The 19,179-nt window shown below is 40.0% G+C and overlaps 1 protein-coding gene across 1 annotated transcript; it reads right to left on the reverse strand.

The window, feature by feature from the left end:
* Window positions 1–17,100: 17,100 nt before the first annotated feature.
* Window positions 17,101–19,112, reverse strand: ndufa4a (NDUFA4 mitochondrial complex associated a). The gene is made up of 4 exons (XM_072368310.1): window positions 18,979–19,112; window positions 18,243–18,331; window positions 17,793–17,853; window positions 17,101–17,363 (listed from the first exon to the last, which is right to left on the reverse strand). Exons 1-4 carry the CDS (start codon window positions 19,024–19,026, stop codon window positions 17,307–17,309), a joined length of 255 nt encoding a protein of 84 aa, XP_072224411.1. The 5' UTR covers window positions 19,027–19,112; the 3' UTR covers window positions 17,101–17,306.
* Window positions 19,113–19,179: the final 67 nt, after the last annotated feature.

A 19,179-nucleotide genomic window follows, 5' to 3' on the forward strand; every position in this document is an offset into this window, starting at 1 on the left:
GAGGTTTTGCATGTGGTTCTATTGTTGTTTCTGTTGTTGTGACATATGGAGAGACTAAATGGAATCATGGTGTATTTTCTTTCTTTGTTTACTTTTTTTGCATGTTGTGTTCTGGTGTGTGGAGTGGTAGCATCTATCATTCTGTCAGTTTTTCCTTATTATTTATTTTACGTGCGTCGCCTGGGTTGTTGTGTTTTGATAGCGTACGGCTTTGTTGATTTTGATTTAAAACATGTCTGCTCCCAGTTTGATGGTTAGTGTCTGCCTCCTCAAATTCAAGACTATTTCGCCAAAAGTTAACTGAGAGTTCTATGCCATATGTAGTTATAATTTATTAGTTGAATGGGATCTGATCATTGTATACATTACCTCTAGAGTTGTTGTAGTGTTTGGTTGCTTGTGTGGAGATACTGGAAGCTTCTCTTTTGTTGTGTCTGTGTTGTGAAAGTGCATCTGAGTGTGAGATACAGCACTGAAACCATCGCCTGGAGTGAGACGAACTATGAGAAGCGGACCTCTTGTGGACTGTAGATATTATCCAGCAGATTCAGGAAGTGTCTCAGACCAGCCTCTCTGCGTGTGGGTGTGAGTGTGTGCGCCACAATTTGTTTTATGTCCTGAGTGAATGTTTTTTTAAATTTTTTTTTACAAAAGACACTGAATAAACCTCTAGTGAAGTTATACTGGAATTTGCTTTGGGTAGTTCTGTTGTGTTGCTCCCACCAAATCCATAACTTACTGTATATAGGCTGAGTTATTAGAGTCCCAGCTCTTCAACTCGGTGGCGTTGCCAGTACTATTGCCTCGTATATCACAATTGTATATATATATTGGGGTTTGGCCCCTATTTGTTTAGGTTTAGGCAACAAAACTACATGGTTAAGGATTTTGTTTTTGAGTTAAAACTGAACTTTTTAAACATCTTGGCCCAAGCTGATTTAAGATGGACAAAGGTCATGTGGAAAACTGGATGATGGACTCAAATCAAACTTTGAGTTTCTTTTAGGAAATCGTGTGCCCTGTATCCTCTGGTTGAACCTCTATGAAAGGATGTTTATTACTGCACAATATATACAGGGTTTGGAGCAAGATATGTTTGTATCCAGTCAATTCTCTTCTTATTTTTTTTATGAAAAGCCTTGACTATTTCAACAAGACATTGACAAACCTCACTCTGAATGTATTACAACAGCATGGCTGCTCACTAAGGAACAAATGGGAAAACATTTTGCTTCAGAACTACAGGAATGGTCTCACATTTGTGCCTTACAGTGCTGGACAGGTAAATAAAGTCAATATCAATATTTGCTTGTGTATTAGCAGTCTAATCGTGTAGTTTACTTTGTACAGACAAAATTAGTAAAAAGACTATTATTATTATATTTTGTGGGCATAAAGTGCAAGAAGTGCAGTTTATTGAGAGTGCTGTTTTCATGAACGAAATGTTAATGCATTAACTGTGCTTTGATGATGAAAAACGGATCATTTTAACCTTACAAGCATTAGAAGTAAGTCAAGCATCTGTTTTGCTTCCATACATTTGTAGGAGGAGTGATGAGCCTCTTTACTTCCTGAACACATTGTGCTGCTCCACTAATCAAAGACTTTGAGTCTGGTCCAGGACGTTATCATGAACCAATCGTGTAAAGGCTGGGAAAATAAGGTAATGGGGTTAGAAATACCGATTGGTAAAGTAATAGAGACCGACATTGTTTGTAAGCTTCAGCTCTGTGCTTAATTGCAGATCTACGAGCAACACTGGCTCTCATTTACATATGTAAATTTTAAACAGGCCAGTGGAGCTGTTCTTGGCAGAGCTTCTGTTTGACTGCAGGCGTGAAAAAAAGGGATGTGGGGCAAAAGAGAGAAAAAACAAACACATGGACACTCAAATCGAAAAAAGAAACACAAAGGATCATTTAAAAAGTGATGAGCAGAAGCAGAACTCTGGGATGAAGTGACAGCTTAGCAGAAGTGATGCATAGATGAAGAGGAGGGATTTGTCACACAAGAAATTCAAGACTTCACTTAGGCACACAACAAGTGCAGCTGCCAGACAAATAAATAAAGGAAGATTTTGCTCTTTCCTGCATCTTAAACCTCAGAGCGCCCCTACAGATCACTGAGAGTTGCAAGTGTCCTCAGGGCAGCTTCCCTGCTAAGTTCAAGGACTCTCAGACTCACACGGATGTGCACAGATGTTCCTGTGCCTAAGATTGTGATCTACTAGCATTACTGGCACTTTGTGTTACTAATTCATATAGACAGCTGGGGACAGTAGGAGCAGCTCCCCAGTGCTTTAACAGCTTCCAGACAGCATACCGTCAGCTAATGTAACCAGGGAAAGTGTGTGCATGGAGGAGAAAGTAGGGGCAGGTATCAGAGCATGTGAAGATGTGTTCTGGAGTCTGTAAATGGGAGAGCAGGGATTTTTGCAGCTAGACACACTTTGATCCTTTTTGTTCCACTGAGATGTTAATAAACAGTGAGAGCAAACCAACGTGGGAACATAGAAAAAGAAAAAGGCTTGAAGTTCAAACTCACACATCTGACAGAGCGAAAAAGCCTTATTTAAAGAAAAAATTGGCAACTTTGTGGGAGAAGTTTCATCTTTCTAGTCGCTATTCCTGGTTATGAATAACTATCTCTGTGTCTGATTATATCAATCAGCAACAGAGATGATATCATGTAAGACTGATTCAACCTATTCCCAGTTCATGAATATACAAAAAACTCTTCCAATCATCTTAAACCTGGTTAGGGAAAGAAAAACACTTGTGTACACCAATTTATGCATTTTAGATCCACCGCTTGACTGAAATATAATCAAAGAAAAGATGGGTTAGCCTGAGGAGTAAAAAGCTATTGAACTTACACCATCTGACTAATGAATGAGCTTTAAGCTGCACTGGAAAAGGAGACAAAGTAGTATGTTGTTTTATGTTTGCATTTTAACTCTAAGGGTGTGTGTTTATATAAACAAGCTGGGCTGGAACCATATTTAGATCAAACATTGGGGATATTGACTTCCTTTCTCTCTTTGTGGTTTGTGAAATAATAATGGCTGTACTTGAAGCTGCATCCAGATATGCTGCAGACTCCAGCAATGAAAGGCAGTTACTGATTTACAATTAATGCAACTTGGCAGCAGAGCGGGTTGGTATCTCTGGTCAGTCTCTCAGACTCTCCCTCTTTGTCTCTTTCAGTCACACACACACACACACACACACACACACACGTGCAAGCACACAGACACAAGGCCAGAGAAATGTCAATAAAATTCATTGCCTCAATGCCACATATCCCCTCCTGCTCCCCTCATGTTGACAGACTCCTCTTCTCTCGTCCTGCTGATCTTCAGGCTGTCCGAATTCATAGATCTTCCCGAGGAATAATCAAAGTGGTACCTACAGTATTTCACGTTTCTCTTGCTTCACTTGTTTATTACACCCTCCTTTTGTGCACACAAACATTTACGCATTTGGTGTAAAGAATTCCCATATTAGAGGAAGTTGAGTAAGAGTCCAGAAACAAATCCTGCTCCCCCAAGGCAAAGCTCACAGTGTCACATGTCTGAGGACATAAGAGAGAGTGTGTGTTTACATTTGGTTTAATACTTTCAGAAAAAACCCCTCATCAACAAAGCTGAGGTGTTTCTGTTTTGACCTCTATGTGGTCCACGATGCATGGAGGGAATTTTCTCCAATTTTCCACATTAAAGTGTGATTATAGGTCTTGGAGAGTACTTACAAACAGACATTCATGTGAATCTCTGATAATGGAAAAATAAACTTTCAGAACCCAAAACTAAGGGTAATACGGGCAACAATTTTCTGAGAAGAAGATGGAATAAAAACAAATAGTTGGTTTTACCGCATCAATTTGATTATATAGTTTTCTTTAAAAGTTGGGCTCAACAGGGAAACAGATTGTATTATTAGATTAGTGGTGTCATCTTCTGAGTGTAAAAAAATCAAGCACATTTTCTTCTTGCTGTTTTAGGCCAAAGTGGGAAAAAATATATCAACTTCAGCACCACGGACAGCTCCACGGTGGAATCTGTAAAACACAAGCATACAAAGAGGAATGCAATTGTTTTCCGTTTTGAAATTTTAAGGTCAAAGTTAGGCTACAGTGAGCATGCTCAGCTTATACAGACAAGTGTGGATCTTTGAATGGCTACAAAAGCCCATTCCCTCTCCAAATCAATAATCCAATATGTTCAGTCAGAGATAACAGATGATCAGAAGATAGGTACCACGCAGTGCCAAGAGGCGCCTCCATCATGCCTGGCTCACATATTTCAAGTAAAAAGAGAAGGCCCGCCAAAAAGCATCTCCAGGGGCTGCCAATCTCTTCCAGTAATGGTAATAACAGAGACAAATGAAGGCAATAAATAGCAATGGGATTAGACCTCTTATAAAAGTGTGAAAGAGGGAGATTTGGGACATCTGTCTCCTCCACTACAGTGCAAATGTGGCGATGCAGAGCAGTGCAGTGACAGAAAATGTGAGAGTGATTTTAATGGGGGAAATTTGCTGACATTATCATTGCCCATTTTTAGTATGTGTCTATTTAAAAAGCTTAAATCAGACTGAGAAGTGATTTTTTTTCTTTTTTTTTTGGAGCCAGCAAATGGGGTAACCTTTTCATCAACCTTATGAAAAGATAAAAATAGATATATTGATAACACACTTTTAAAAGTTTCTCCTGTATGTAAATATACACTGTTCTGTATTCTCAGCCCTTGTCAACATAATTATTTAGCTATAAGATATACCCTCTATCCACAGCTTTTATGACCTCTGTAAAGCTTTTATACTTGCTAATGTCTGTATAAGCTTCACATATCTATATATTCAGGATTGTCCAAAACAGCAGTGTAGATGGAGTTATTGTCTCCACAAAATCCCAAGTACATGTGGATAATTTCTGACAGGCTCTTGGGTTTTGAAACTTTTTCTCAAAGTAATATTCAGCCTATTTTTACCTTCTGTAATTTGTTCTCTCTGTACTTGCCATTACCTGCAGGAGAAATCAGATGCTCCAGAGCATCTATAACAGTACCATGTGCTCACAGAGGTGTGTTATCACACTTTGAAATATATATTTCCACCTCATTTAACTTCCACGGACTTCAGAATGCAGCAGCCAGTCACATATCACTTACTGCTGCAGTGAACATTGCCGAGGGTTTTTCAAAACCAGAAATCAGATGTTTTCGAGCCATTATTTTCCATGCTGTAGATGCTATTTGGTGCATTTTGTTACTTATCACACACAGTGGTGTGCATTCTTTCTTTTATTCTTGACTTTCCCACAAAATTATTTATTTCCATCATGTGGCTGTTAATCTGAAGATATCACCTGCCATGACAAGCTGTGTAACAAGCAATGAAAAACCGAATATAGATGCTTTATATGAGGGCTCCATATTAATGCTCACCTTCTGGTCTCTCTGTGTGGGCTTTGAGTCATCATTGAAGGAGACCATCCTTATTGCAGATGAATGCATTTCATAAAAGAATGAATTAGGGCTTTGTCACCAAACAACCTGGGTCTTCAAACAGAACCAAAGTGCACATTTATTAAAGTTAATCATTGTGAATACATGGACATTGAGGTCCAGAGAGAGCTGAAATTAAACTCAGCAGGAAGCAGACAAAAACAATTCATGGCTATGAAGCTAATATGCAGAGGAAAAGAAATAAGAGAGGCTATCATTATCGTACTGGACTCTCATCCGTCTCTTTGCATGACTGCTGTTGTTTTTTTAATTCACATTTGCACAGACAAGCCATTTATAATATTGGCACAGGTAACAAACTGCACTCTGTCCTTATTTCAGATTTCTACAAAAAGTTCTGTCAGTTCTCTCTGCTTGAGATGTGAAAGCTGGTTATCTCAAGTTAGGAGAGGATAGGAAATAATTTAGGATCACATTTGCATGTTCTTTTAGGTAAACATGCTTTCAACTGCTGCTCAATTTAAACCTTAGCCTGCAGCATGCTTTTAAGTTGGCTGTCTCTGTTTTTCAAAGGAAATGAAACTCGTAGGAGGTTATTTACGTGAAAAGCTGTCCTAAAGTCCACAGCATCAGTTTAGCTGTGATAACTCATTACTATAAGCTTTGTGTGTGTAAATCAACATCAACACTGTATTTAAATTGTAAGCCCATACATCTTGTTAGATATATATAAGGGATGGATATATAAATATGAGCACAGTGTACCCATCTTCTGATGGCTACTTCCAGCAGGATAATGCACCATGTCATAAAGTTCATATCATCTCAAACTGGTTTCTTGAACATTACAATGAGCTCCCTGTACTCCAATGGCCTCCACAGTCACCAGATCTCAATCCAACAGAGCACCTTTGGGATGTGGTGGAACGGGAGATTGGCATCATAGATGTGCAGCCAACACATCTACAGCAACAGCGTGATGCTGTCATGTCAATATGGACCAAAATCTCTGAGGAATGTTTCCAACACCTTGTTGAAAGTATGACATGAAGAATTAAGGCAGTTCTGAAGGCAAAAGGCCTTTTACTAGCAAGGTGTACCTAATAAAGTGGCCAGTGAGTGTCTATGCTTTAAATTGCCCTTTATTGTTTGCTTGCACTTTAAAAGAAAGTTAATCTTACACAAATTGGATTAAATGTAACAGCATGGGTGTAGTAATGTTATGGGACAGACAAAAAGCTCTTCAGTAGGCTAATGTGCTTCCCATTGCCGCTCACTAGACTTCAAATGGGAGCCAGTAGGCCTAATTGGTCACACAATGCCTAATAAGACTTGTTGGATTGGCTTGTTTAACATTTTATCCCCATTCTTGTATCAATTTTCAACTAAATTGCCCAGTTGACCAGAAATGTAGTAGACTTAGGCAGGAGGGGCTGCTATTCTTGCACTTCAGTAATGCACAAGCCACTGACTGCATCTCATGTCATCCAGAGGCAAATCCGTAAAAACAGAGACTGGTGTGAGAGAGTGTCATTTGTTAAATGTTGTGAGGCTAAGTTAACGATTGGCTCTGCCCTTTTCATGGTGACTATAAATAGGAAAAAGCTTCTTTTTTTCATGCTCTGATCAATCTTGAAATTTGAGCAAACAGTTTGCAAATTAACACACATTTAGATGATATCTACTTCCATCTTTATGTTTTTGCCAACTTAAAGTGAGCACAAAAGCTTCAATAAAATCCAGTAAATGAAATCTAAACACATTACATCATTTGTTTTAATGACTTTAAACATATGCAGTATACTGAAGGCCATTTTTCTCACAGCATGACAATCCTTTCTTCTCTTGGTTTTTATTTACATCTCTCTGCCGGCTTGCCTTACTTTGTTGTGCTTTTATTGATGTGGTATTGAATTGCAGAACTATAGACAACAGCAGCAGTAAAAAAGTCGGTACGGAGTAAAATCTTTGACCACAACTGTGATGAAGTGTGAAGAAATGTAGCCACTCCTAATTCTGTTGGGTCAGGCGATTACATCACTGAAAAGAAGTGTGGAAGGTGGAGGAACAGCTGATGGTAATGATTATGAGGGGAGAAAGAGGAGGCTTTGAGTTGTCTGATGGGTGATGATGAGCAGACAGGAAAGTTGCCTCGGCTGTGGGCAGATGCTGGTTGCCGTACCAGCTGGTGGGGGGTGGGCCCACCTGTCTTTGGCTCTCTGCGTTTCTCTCGTCTCTGCCCTGGAGAAAGCGACAGATGGAGTCGGAAGGCTCTGCTCTTGTCCCAGCAATACTTCTTCTGGCATTCCAGTCTGAAGGCACTGTGCCAGGGGAACACAGAGACCATACCTGGCCCCGGCCTTCCATCACTACAAAGGTCAACTGCTTACAGAGAGGGGTCGCCCTGCTGCCACCTCCTCCCACAAACCCTCTGCTGCCTCCCTGTGGATGTAAGCAACAACTGCATTCTTCCTTTGAAGTCTTGTCTGTACTGAGGCATTTCTGTCCTCTGACAAAAGTCTCCCAAGGTCTCTCAGCAAAGCAAGCTTTGAAATAATCAAGGCTTCAGGCCACATGTAAGCAGCTCATTTTTCACAGAGATGTGGAGGGGGGTGAATTAGGCAGAGCTGCCAAATATATGTCGTACACAGTGATGCGAAACTGCATTTTCTCCAAGGAGTGCTTCGGCTGATGCATGTGTGACAGCATGATCAGGAGAGAATTGTGATGCAAGGTGGGGGTCAAAAGGTCATGTCAAAACCACAAAGTGCTGAACTCCATCACACGGTGGACTGGTGACCTTTATGTCACCGGTTTTGGTGATAAATCAGTGCATGAGTGTTTCAGAGGAAGCACAGAGGGCTCATTAGGGATTCTTTAGGGAGTGAGCCACCCTCACCAGTTGTTCAACTGGACTTCTCATTAACCGTCAGCTCATTTGTTGGGTAGACACACACACACGGCTCTATTAAGGAGAGAATCCAAACAGAAAAGAGGAAATTATTCAAAGGACTACCCTTCTCTTAGCTCCCTCAGACTGCATAATTGTTCCCTGTTATCTTCCTTTAGTTTCATAAATGCTTCTCTGCTTGGGTTTTATCCAGAATCAGCCTTGATATTTGCGGGGGTTCATTAAAATCACAGCTGAATCATGACCAAGGTCCTTGCTTCAAAATCAGCATAGCTGGGTTTCATCTCCCCTGAGCTGCTCGTGCTCATCCAAAAGGTACCTTTTGAGCACATCAATTAAGTCTCTGCCATTCAGGAAGAAAGTCATAGTTGCAGCAAAAGCTTTTCATTCTGCAGTAAGAAATATAGTTATCAATGTCTAGATTACGGATTATTTTGATCTACAATAACACAGCGACAACAGCTTCCTTCATTTTGCTGCTCTTAATAGTAACAGAACAGAGTTTAAAGATGACCTAGACCACAATGGGAGATGCAAAGTTTTTCAACATCTCTCTAATGCACTGAGGAGTGTCATGGAGGTTGTGCTGAACTCACGGGAGAGCACAGACTCAAAAGTTTCTTGCATTGGCTTTTAAGTTTCTTCGTAAGCCTTGTGCTATGCTAAAACATTAATTTAATGGAAATTAACCCGAGATTTTTTCCCACCACATGAAAAATGAAATGAGTTTTCCATCCGCACAATATGAAAATATGAAGACTGAGGGATGTGTAAAAGCTGTCAGATAAACGGTTTGGTATTATCTGGAGGGAAAAGCTTCGCAATTGTTATAGAACATGAAATGAATCTAAAGAGACCAATTTTTGCCTAATAATCAAGCCATTATCATTCATGACTCAATCATTGTGGAAATTACCAAGTCTATGCTTGTGCCCGGCAGTGGTGAGGAAAAAAAGGACAGACATGTAGGGAAACAAAAGGATGATAATGGAGCTCAAACCAGTTTGGGTCCAGTGGGACTCCTGCTCACTGGAGCCTGCCAAGACATGGTTTCTCTGCTACATACCTGGCTGTGACTGAGAGCAAAATCAATCTTTTTTCATCATTAGGGGGGAAGGAAAAGAAAAACCAGAAATTGCCAACGTTTTTGTTGGAAATATCTGTAAAGAAAATCATATGAAGATTCCAAGCCTGGGGGTCCATGTTCCCTCTGAGCAATGTGCACATCAGAGGTATGTTGTCGTTTTGTTCCACAAGATAAGAAAGATTTGGACATTTTGGTGAATGTTTCTGAACATGTTGATAAAGTATGTCCCAGCATTGCTTTCATACCAACTTTCAGGCAGTTAAGCGACAAAATGTGGTTTTTGAAGAAGGAGGAGATTATTTGTCATGACTGCTGGTTGGCATCAGAAAGTCACTTCTGTTTTAATCTCTGGGTGTTTGACATTTTCACACTTTGTTTTTTGTTTTTTTTTACCAGGCATGGGCCAGTATTAGGTCTATAACCTTCTAACCTTCACCATATTGAATTTACAGCTCTGGAAGGTGTTATTTTTCAGTTGTAAACAATGCATTCCATCTTCTAATTGATTTTATATATATAAAAAAAACTAATACTACAATTAGGACAATCAAGATGAAGTTGATTTACAGTAAAAAAATCCAAAAGTTTGTAACTGAAGAACAGGTTCTGCTATGCAGTGGCCTTTACATTTTAATATGGGTGGTGCATTGAGGAGTTTTATCCACTCCTGTTGGATTTTAATTGATAAAGCAAGTTGGCCCTAAATCCAGGAGCAGTACTGAAGAAAATGCAACATTTACGCTCAGTGTTTTTAACAGTTAAATGTTTAACATTTCTAAAAGCATTTTGAATGCAGTTGATTATACTTCTTCAAAAGAAAACTGTACTCAGCCAAAAATCTGAAAATTAAAAGCAACGCATCTTTAAAAAGCACTTATTTCCACAAAAATTGATACTTCTCAGATCTTCTCAATTCTGTGAAGTAATCTTTGGAGGTAGCTGATTTACCATTTATTTTATTTTATTTGCCTTGGTAGCAACTTTATTGTCGGCTGTTTATGTCACTAAGGCTTGACACTGTAACTCCTGTTTGCAAATGTTTATTTTGAATGTTACATTGAATTTGGCAAAGAATGAAGGGTTGTGCTCTCATAGATGTGAAATCATATCACAACTCTTCAAAAGCCTGCCAGCATATTGGGTTACCTCCCCCCTCCAAGCGATAGAACTCTGTGTTTTATCTGGACCCAAAAAGTTCCCAGCCTATTTTGTGTTTTTTGATCTTTTAAGGAGATTGAGTGTTACTCTTTGTTGCACACATCCTGAAGAATTTCTTTATTTTCTGTCTTTTACAAGTCGTAAAAAACGTCTCATATCACTTTATTGAGTAAGCAAAGTGATTGGAATCATTGATTAGTAAGTTTTTAAAGTTAATGCATATATATATTTTATTTATATATACATATATGTCAAACCTCAATACAGCAGCAAGCAGCTATTACCAAGATGCTGATATACCTGTGTGATGGCTTACCAAGTAAAGAGCATCTATACTGTGCATTCTAGAGAGTTCAAACTTCCAGTTTTTCCTCCATTAAACAACTAAATTAGTTAGGCTTTCGAGAAAGACCAGTCCACTTCACTCTGATGCTCTAAAGACGGAGAGATCAGCTTGAAGGGTTCCGTTTTGGGTTGTGCTTTCAGTTGAACCTGAACAAAAGTCAGGATTACGAGTGTTCCTCAGTGTTCCTTGCAGGGGCAGGAACAGAGTTTTAATGCAGACCTAACTTCATGTGCTTTCTTACAACATTGACAATGATCCATTAAAAGCTACATTAAGGTAATGAGTATCCAACTTATCCTTTGTGGTTATTCAGTGTGAACATAAAAGCTAGATTGTTTTGGGATGCTTTTGGTCTCAGGCAACCTTGCAAAGTCACCAAACATGTCACCTCGCCTGACTCACAGTGATTTGAGTCTAAATGTATTTCCTTGTTCGTCCTAAGGGCTTTAATTTTCAGATTCTGGTTGATGTTGGTACAATTTGTGGTGGAGCTGATGGTGTGTTGATGACCTGTTGGTTGGAATATTTTTTCTGGTTTGTGTAAATGCTGTTAGAATAGCGTGCAAATGGTGTCTGGTTGCTGGTGTCAGCGTGGTTCTAATCAGCTGTTGGCAGGCGGATGAGCCGGCGGTCTCTCCCCGCGGCGGCACCCTGGGTCGAAAGCCGGTTTGAAGTTTAATGATGCCAGCTGCCAGCTCCACCAGGCTGTGAGCGCTAATGAGCTGGCACTAGTGGCGGACCAGGCCACAGCAGCAGCACCTGGAAATGTAGCACACGTTTCAGAGGGGCGGGGCTCCATCGGGGCTGTTGAGGGGCCTTCTGGAGACCCAGGACAGCACAGAGAGGCCCGCATCTCTTTGAAGAGCGCCCCAATTTCCATATTTCATTACATACTGCTGACTGACAAGGCCCTGCCAGATGTTCTATTTTCAGCTATTTAAATTTTGACCTGCTTTCCTACCATGGATGCAAAAAGAAAGAAAAACAGCAGATTTCTTCAAAACACAGATGCCAAGAATGATGGGAAGTTGGATTTGTGTGTCTGCTAGCTTTTGTTGCCACTCCTTGTGTCTTTCCATCTTAGTAAAGCCCTGATAGAACAATCACATGAATCACACTTTAACTTACACATCCTTTGTTACTACCGAAATAGTTGACAATCTACACTGAGGGTTTCACTTTCTTACTCAAGGACAAGACTCTGGCTGTGTCGGGGATCAAACCTGAGACCTTGTATTTATGAGACAATCTCTAACCATCCAGCCAGTCCAGCGCTGAATTGGCTTCAAAGTGAGTGATGCATGCTCTGGATCCCCACATAAAGCATGTTCACACTGCCTTTCTGTCCCTGAGATATCGGAGATGATTCATTCCTGTGGTATTCTGGTTGAATTGGCTCTTAAATTGCAGTATCCGTACTCAATCCCTCATGCAAAAATACATCGACAACCCTGACCTTTTTGAGCATTTGTTGCAAATGCACTTTGTCATCCTCAGTGAGCAGACTCAAGGATCAATACGACTTTGTTGGAATAAAACTTCTTCAACAAACTCCCTGTCTGCCAGCAGTGCATGTAAATGTCTGCGTCCATGTCCGTGCTTCATGAACATCAGAAACTCTGAAGAGTAACACAGAGGAGGAATCAAAGGAAAAAGCAGAGGTGACACAGCAAGAATGAGTAGAGAGCAGCTCCGAGTTGAATAACAAGCAAACATTTAGAGAAACCCTCTCTGCAAGAATCGAGAGTAAGGGACTCTCACTCATTACTTAAAGCAGCTCACAACAGGAAGGAAAGCAGTTTATTCACTCAGTAATGTAACTGCTGGAGTATTAGTCTGAGTCTGACTGAGTGAAAACAGAGAGGTGTGACCAATGTGGTGCAAAGGCAATATGAGCACAGATATAAAAGTGGATGAAATCCATTGCCCAGACACTTTGTATGTAAATACTGTAGATAAAGAAAGAGAATGGAATTATATGCAAATCAAAGAACAAATACAACATACCCAATATTTAGAAAAATGTGTAAGTACACACACACACACACACACACACACACACACACGGTCATTTGGATGCAATTGAACAATACCTTATTCTTCCAAGAATAACACTGCATAAAGAATCTAAACATTTATTAATGATTAGACATCAGTCACTGTAAAGAAAAAAGAATATAAAGTGAAATAAATAACGTGTTTCAAAAGAACTGGTGTTGCATCACCTGGGAACTGAGAAAAGTAACCGTTAGTTGTCTGATGTAAGATATCAACTGTCTGTGTCGGTGCATCCTTTTAAATCACTGCACAACAAATGTTTTCAGTGGGTGACAGGTCCAGCTTTCACATCCCTACTTTGTAACCGTGCTGTTATAATATGTGCAAGCGACTGCTAAAGATTATTTGTTCAAATGTTTCAACAAACCACGATCTCAATCCCCAAAAAGTCGGGCGCTGAGTAAATAAATACAAAAAGCAAAGATTTGTAAATCTCAGAAAACAGTCATTTGTTCACAGGATAACACAGAAAACATCAAATGTTGAAGACGAGACACTTTACTATATCGTGAAAATTCTGTGGGGGAAAGTATAAAAACGTCTTAAGGAACATGTTGAAACTAATTAGGTTAACTGGCAGCAGGTCAGTACCGTGATTGGGTCGTTAACGAGGTAAAGATGACCAGAGGTTCAACAACTAGCAGAAAACCACATTTACAAATTGTGGAGCAATTTCGGAATAATGTTCCTCAACATAAAATATGTTTTACTTTGCCATCATATATTCAATCATCTACAGAACATAATATTATCAAAGGATTCAGAGAATCTGGAGACATCTCTATGTGCAAGGGACATCAGGACATGACACCTGTAATCTTCAGGCCCTCAGGCAGCTCTGCATTAAAAACAGACATGTTTCTGTCCTGGAAATCACTGCAGGGGCTCAGGAACACTTCCAGAAATCATTATCTGTGAACACAGATTCCACAAAGGCAGGTTAAAGCTCTGTCATACCAAGAACAACATTCCTCTCCCAAAGGTTCAGCAGCTGGTCTCCTCAGTTGGCAGACGCTGACAGACTGCTGTTAGATAAGGAGGAGGAAATGCTGCACGGTGGTAAACCTGACCTGGTCCCAAATATTAGGAAATATGTTGCTGCCATCAAATTCAACATGAGCTAGTATTTTTTCATGAAACAATACAATGCTTTGCTTTCAACAATTGATGTTTTCTGCAAATTGTAGCATCGTGTGTCCCAACTGTTATGGGATTGGGGTTGGAGTTTATTGAACTACCTGCACACACAATCTTTCACAGAGTGGTGAATCCACTGCTTCAAAAAGTCTCTTCCTCTTTGGGGTGCTCTCTCAGCACCCAGTTAAGGTACTGACATGTTACAAATTAACCTAATTAACTGTTAAATGTTACACCAGATCTTTAACTTCTCTCATCTTTTGTTGCCCCATCCATATTTTCAAAACATGTTATTTAAATGCTTGCTTTTCAAAGCCATGCTAATTTATTTACTATTTCTCATTATAATATGGGGTTCAAATTACTGTCAATTCACTGCATTTTATCTGTTTGCATTTAACAGTCTCGACTTTTTGTTTTCAGGGTTGTACATCATCAACAAATGTAAACAGCGGCTTTTCATGTAATATAATTTATCCAGTAAGGAAAAAGGTTTCAATCTGAGTAAGTCTCTCTAGAAATATAAAAAAGCAGAGAGAGATGTTTAGAGAAATAAACAAATACATTAATCAATTAATAGACTTAGAATAACATCAGGCTAAATCTGCTGAAATGAAGGTGCACCAATCAGACAAGCAAAGTTTATTATGACTAAAGAAATATTGAATATTGTATCGAAATTGTGGAGAGAAAAAGTAAGAAAGCTGAGAGTTATTCCTGGCACTGATGGCTTCACATATGATAAAAAGCAGCAATTTCATGAGTTAAATGTCATCTGTAAATCTGCATAATCCTTGTGGTTGAACTTCCCCGATCACAGACACAGATTTAAAATATCCTAATAAGAGATGCTCAAAGAAAGAGCATGAAGTACTTTGCTGCTGCTCACAGAGTACCGTACACTTGGTCTGAACTGCAAATCAGTGCATATTTCATATTCAATGTAAACAAGAAGAAAGTCATAACGGGTAAGTTTATTAAACATCATGCACCCGCTCCCACAAGCACGAAGCAGACGTGTTGGTAAGGATCTGGACTCCACTCCCCCATGTTTTTTGACTGCCTGACCTGTGGCGTGACCTTTTGCAGACTATTTGCCACAGCAGCGCTCGCTCGGTGCCACGCTTCACATTATTCCTCCTCATTATTTGTTTTTCAGTGTTACCTTTGCAGAGTGGCACAAAAGATCCAGATTGAACAGAGGGGTCAGGGGTCAGGAGGAGGAGGGTAAATATGCAGGTCAGCTTGGCTCTATGGTTGTGTCCAGATTCCTCAGAGATTTCACTGCAATGAAGCCATTGGAACACTTAACCTTTCAGCTGTCTGTCAAAAGCTGACCCTGGGTGCTGGTTCTGTTTTGGTGATTAGGAAAGCTGCTCAGCTGGCAAAAGTGGAACAAATTACATGGCTGAAATATCAGTCAACAAAACTATTAAAAAGCATGGAGAAAATCAATTTTCTCGATATGAGAAAATTAAATGTTCATTCATATCAAGGTGCTCCACAGAACTGCTTCACCTAATTCAGGGCTTGTAAAATTATTGGCCATGTTTACTCTTGTATGAAATGTAATAAGCAGGCCTACGTCGACCTCCTCTGCTGGATGAAATGGAGTTATTTGGTTTTATTGTGCGTAAAGTATTCCTTTCTGCTTTTGCATCGTGATCACATGTGCGACACATGGCAGCACTGATTAAAACCACGACAACAATCATTCATGAGCGTTTATTCTTTGGTAGCAAAGGTTCATTAAAAATTCATTAATACAAAATGTAAACGTTAGAAAAGTGTTTAAATGACAGTAAACTTAAGAAAAATGTGTAATTTGGCCATAACCTGTTGACTCTTACACTAACAAAGAAAATCTTTGTGACAGCAGGATTTTAAATATAGAAAAAGCTTTTCCTGATGTGTTATTTCATCATCTCCCCTGTGATTAAGTCACTGGTGTTAACTATCTCGACACACAGCAAGCCACTTGCTTTCATTTTGCTTCCATTATCCTGAAAATCAAAGGTTATTTAAACCAGTACAATAAAGCCATCTTTGTTCAAGAAACGATCTGAAGTAACTGGTGGGCAGGTTCTGGGTGCTCAGTCAACACAGTGAAACTGATCAAATGTTTCAAAATGAAACACAGCTACATGCCGTGCCAGAAGTTAATTTCCATTTCCCGAGGCACGAAAACAAAAATCATCAAGAGAGGCGAGCGTGTGGAACACTCGAGCCACGGAGAGGGTGGGTGAAGATTCAGACGTGGGTTTCTATCTAAATACGAAGGTCTCCTTGACATTTTCCGCACTGCATTCGCTGCTCATCCTTGTCGCTTCTCTCCCAAGCAGCAGATGGAACAATGTAACCCGGTGACATTTACAAAGTCATCTGACTGAGAGCGATGACATTCTATAAGGAGAAACGCCTCTAAACGTCCCACCGCAAAGTCGTGTCGACTGCGGCCTCCATACGAACATACCGCTTTGCAAAAAGAAGGCCATGCTGCTCCCGTTTTCACTTTAAACAGCACAACTGCAGCATCTTGTGACAGATTGGACATGTTTGCAGCAATGAGCAGCCGTTAGGCTTTTTGAGACTAACACAGGGCTGAAATTTTGCTCAGATATTTCTGGACAGCCACAGCTGCCACCAGAGGGAGCCTGCTGTTCAGACGGGGTCCGGGGTAGCAGCGGAGCACAGCGTGTTGCACAGCGTGTTGCACATATTTCCCCAGTAGCTCGGTTAAGGAAGGGCAAAGGTGAAATGTAGTGAAAGCGAAACAGAAATAGAAACAGCACAGCATGACACAACTAGAAACAGAGCATGGAGGGTGGTCTGAGAAGTGATGTAATAAATATGTGTCGTATACTCATGAGAGCAAATCAAAAGAAGTGACTGCAAAACAAAGCAAGAAATGGTCAAATAAAAACAAAAACAGATTATTTTCTCTGTATGGAGGAGGGAGAACTCCTTTACTTTATTATTAAACATTGAAAAGCCAATGGGATGCAATGAGGAAACTTAAATATGTGTCAACTGTGCGGATTTAGCCTCTGCATCTCTTAGGTCCCTGAAGAAAAGGAGATCCCAACGGAGCTGGTTTGTGCAGATCAACTTATCGTTGTTTTCAGTCCAGCAGATGTGATCTTTAGAAATCAGGTCCATCCTTCTTCAGCTTGCTGTAGTCCATGTTCACTGTAAAGAACTGAAAATACACAGCAGTTTTAACTCAAGTACAAGCAGATATATAAACTGTATTTAGTTTGGTTCACTTGCAGTTTGTTTTAAAGGAAAAGGCAGAGAATAATGCCAACTAATCCCATGTTATATATATTAAAAGAAAGCATTATATGTGCATTATTTAGCGAATACTTTTGAATATGGCTTCCTTTCTTCTCTTCAAAACATTTTCAATCAGGCTCAAGTAGTTAATGACTATTAGATTTGTTAACACTGGTCAGCGTTAACTCGATTATGCACTTTGATTAATCCATCTGAAAGACTTATCCAGGGATCTGCAGCACCTCTGGCAAAGATCCATACACTGAGCACTCTGTCAGCCACAGAGAGCCGCTGGTTTTACAGTGCAAAACAGCACAATTAATAGGACTTCCAGGGGCGTGATTAAACATACCTTGTACTGATCAGTTGGGGCAAGTTTGTTCCAGGGCTCAGGGTTGTTTTTGCGATCCCAACTGCAGGGAGGAAAAGAAGGATTAATAAAGAGGCAGCTTAACATCGACAGTCAAAGGAAAGTCCAAGTGCAGACAGGTTTTAGGCCAATATATACTTTCCTTTTCAAACTAACTGACTGGAAACGAGTCTTTTGCTTAATACAAATATCGGCTCATCCACTGACTGAGCATTGGAAAGGTCAACCACAACTTCAACAGGCAACCATGTGCATGCATGATGAATAGAAAGTGTGGAAGGCAGCGAATCTCCTCAAACCACAGTCTGGATTCTATTGCAAGCTACAAAAGATTCTTTGGACATGTGGAAAGCAGGTATTGCCTCTTACGAACAAAGTAAATTGGACACTTGTTAACTTTTTTGCAGTCTTGAGCCACGACTAAAGACTTACCAGACATCTGGATTTCTCAAGCCCAGACGAGCCAGGTACATCATGGACATTGCTGCCCCTCCACCGATGAAGAAGAACAGAGGGATCAACTGTAGAAGAGAGAAGGAAGAGATGTCATTACCTTAAAAGGTGAACTGTGAGAGAAAAACAGGGTTACATCTCACCAGTGATACTGCTGACAAGACTAAAACCAGTGAAACGGGTCCATGTTAACCAAAACCTGAAAGAATCTACTCTTTACACCTTTATTTGTCTTGTGTTGACATGGGCCTGTTTACAACTATTGTCTCTATTGTTTATCGTCTATTGAAGAACAACTTCTTCACTTTATCAACTTTTAAAACTAACTTTTATAAATACATACCAACGCTACTTGCTAACACGAACTGCCAGCTAACTAGTTAGCTATTTACTAGCAGCTATTTACAGCACAGCAGACATCCGCCTTGACTAATGATCAACTAGTATTTTATGAGATGTTGTGACCTTATTTGACTCCAGAACATCAACAGATGAAAGTGTTTAAAAAAGATACGGTTTAATTAACCACTTCAAGCATCACCTGTCGCATTTTTTTGTTACCAAAGTCAGGTAGGTCAAACGACTAGCCTCCTGGTGCTAACATCGCTAACTAGTCAAGCTAAGCTAAGTTAGCCACAAAAATTCTTAGGCGATCCATTTTCGGTAAAAATCATCAAAGATGATTTTTTAGGGAATATAACCAATCTCTACTCACAGCTGGATGGCTTCGAAGTTGTTTGCGGACTGTTGAAAGCATATCCATGTCTGCACAGGCCGATTTATCCCAATTTGTACCGAAATAAACGGATTACCAACAGACTCGCCAAAACGCAATTTAATCTGCGAGATTGAAGCGGAAGAAAGACCAAAGCGGCAAACGTAGAACGCCACGAATAATGCCTGACGGACTTTTTTT

The sequence above is a fragment of the Leuresthes tenuis genome, unplaced genomic scaffold (genome assembly GCF_036924035.1).
Source record: "Leuresthes tenuis unplaced genomic scaffold, fLeuTen1.0.hap1 SCAF_17, whole genome shotgun sequence".
In the NCBI taxonomy this organism is placed as follows: Eukaryota; Metazoa; Chordata; class Actinopteri; order Atheriniformes; family Atherinopsidae; genus Leuresthes; species Leuresthes tenuis.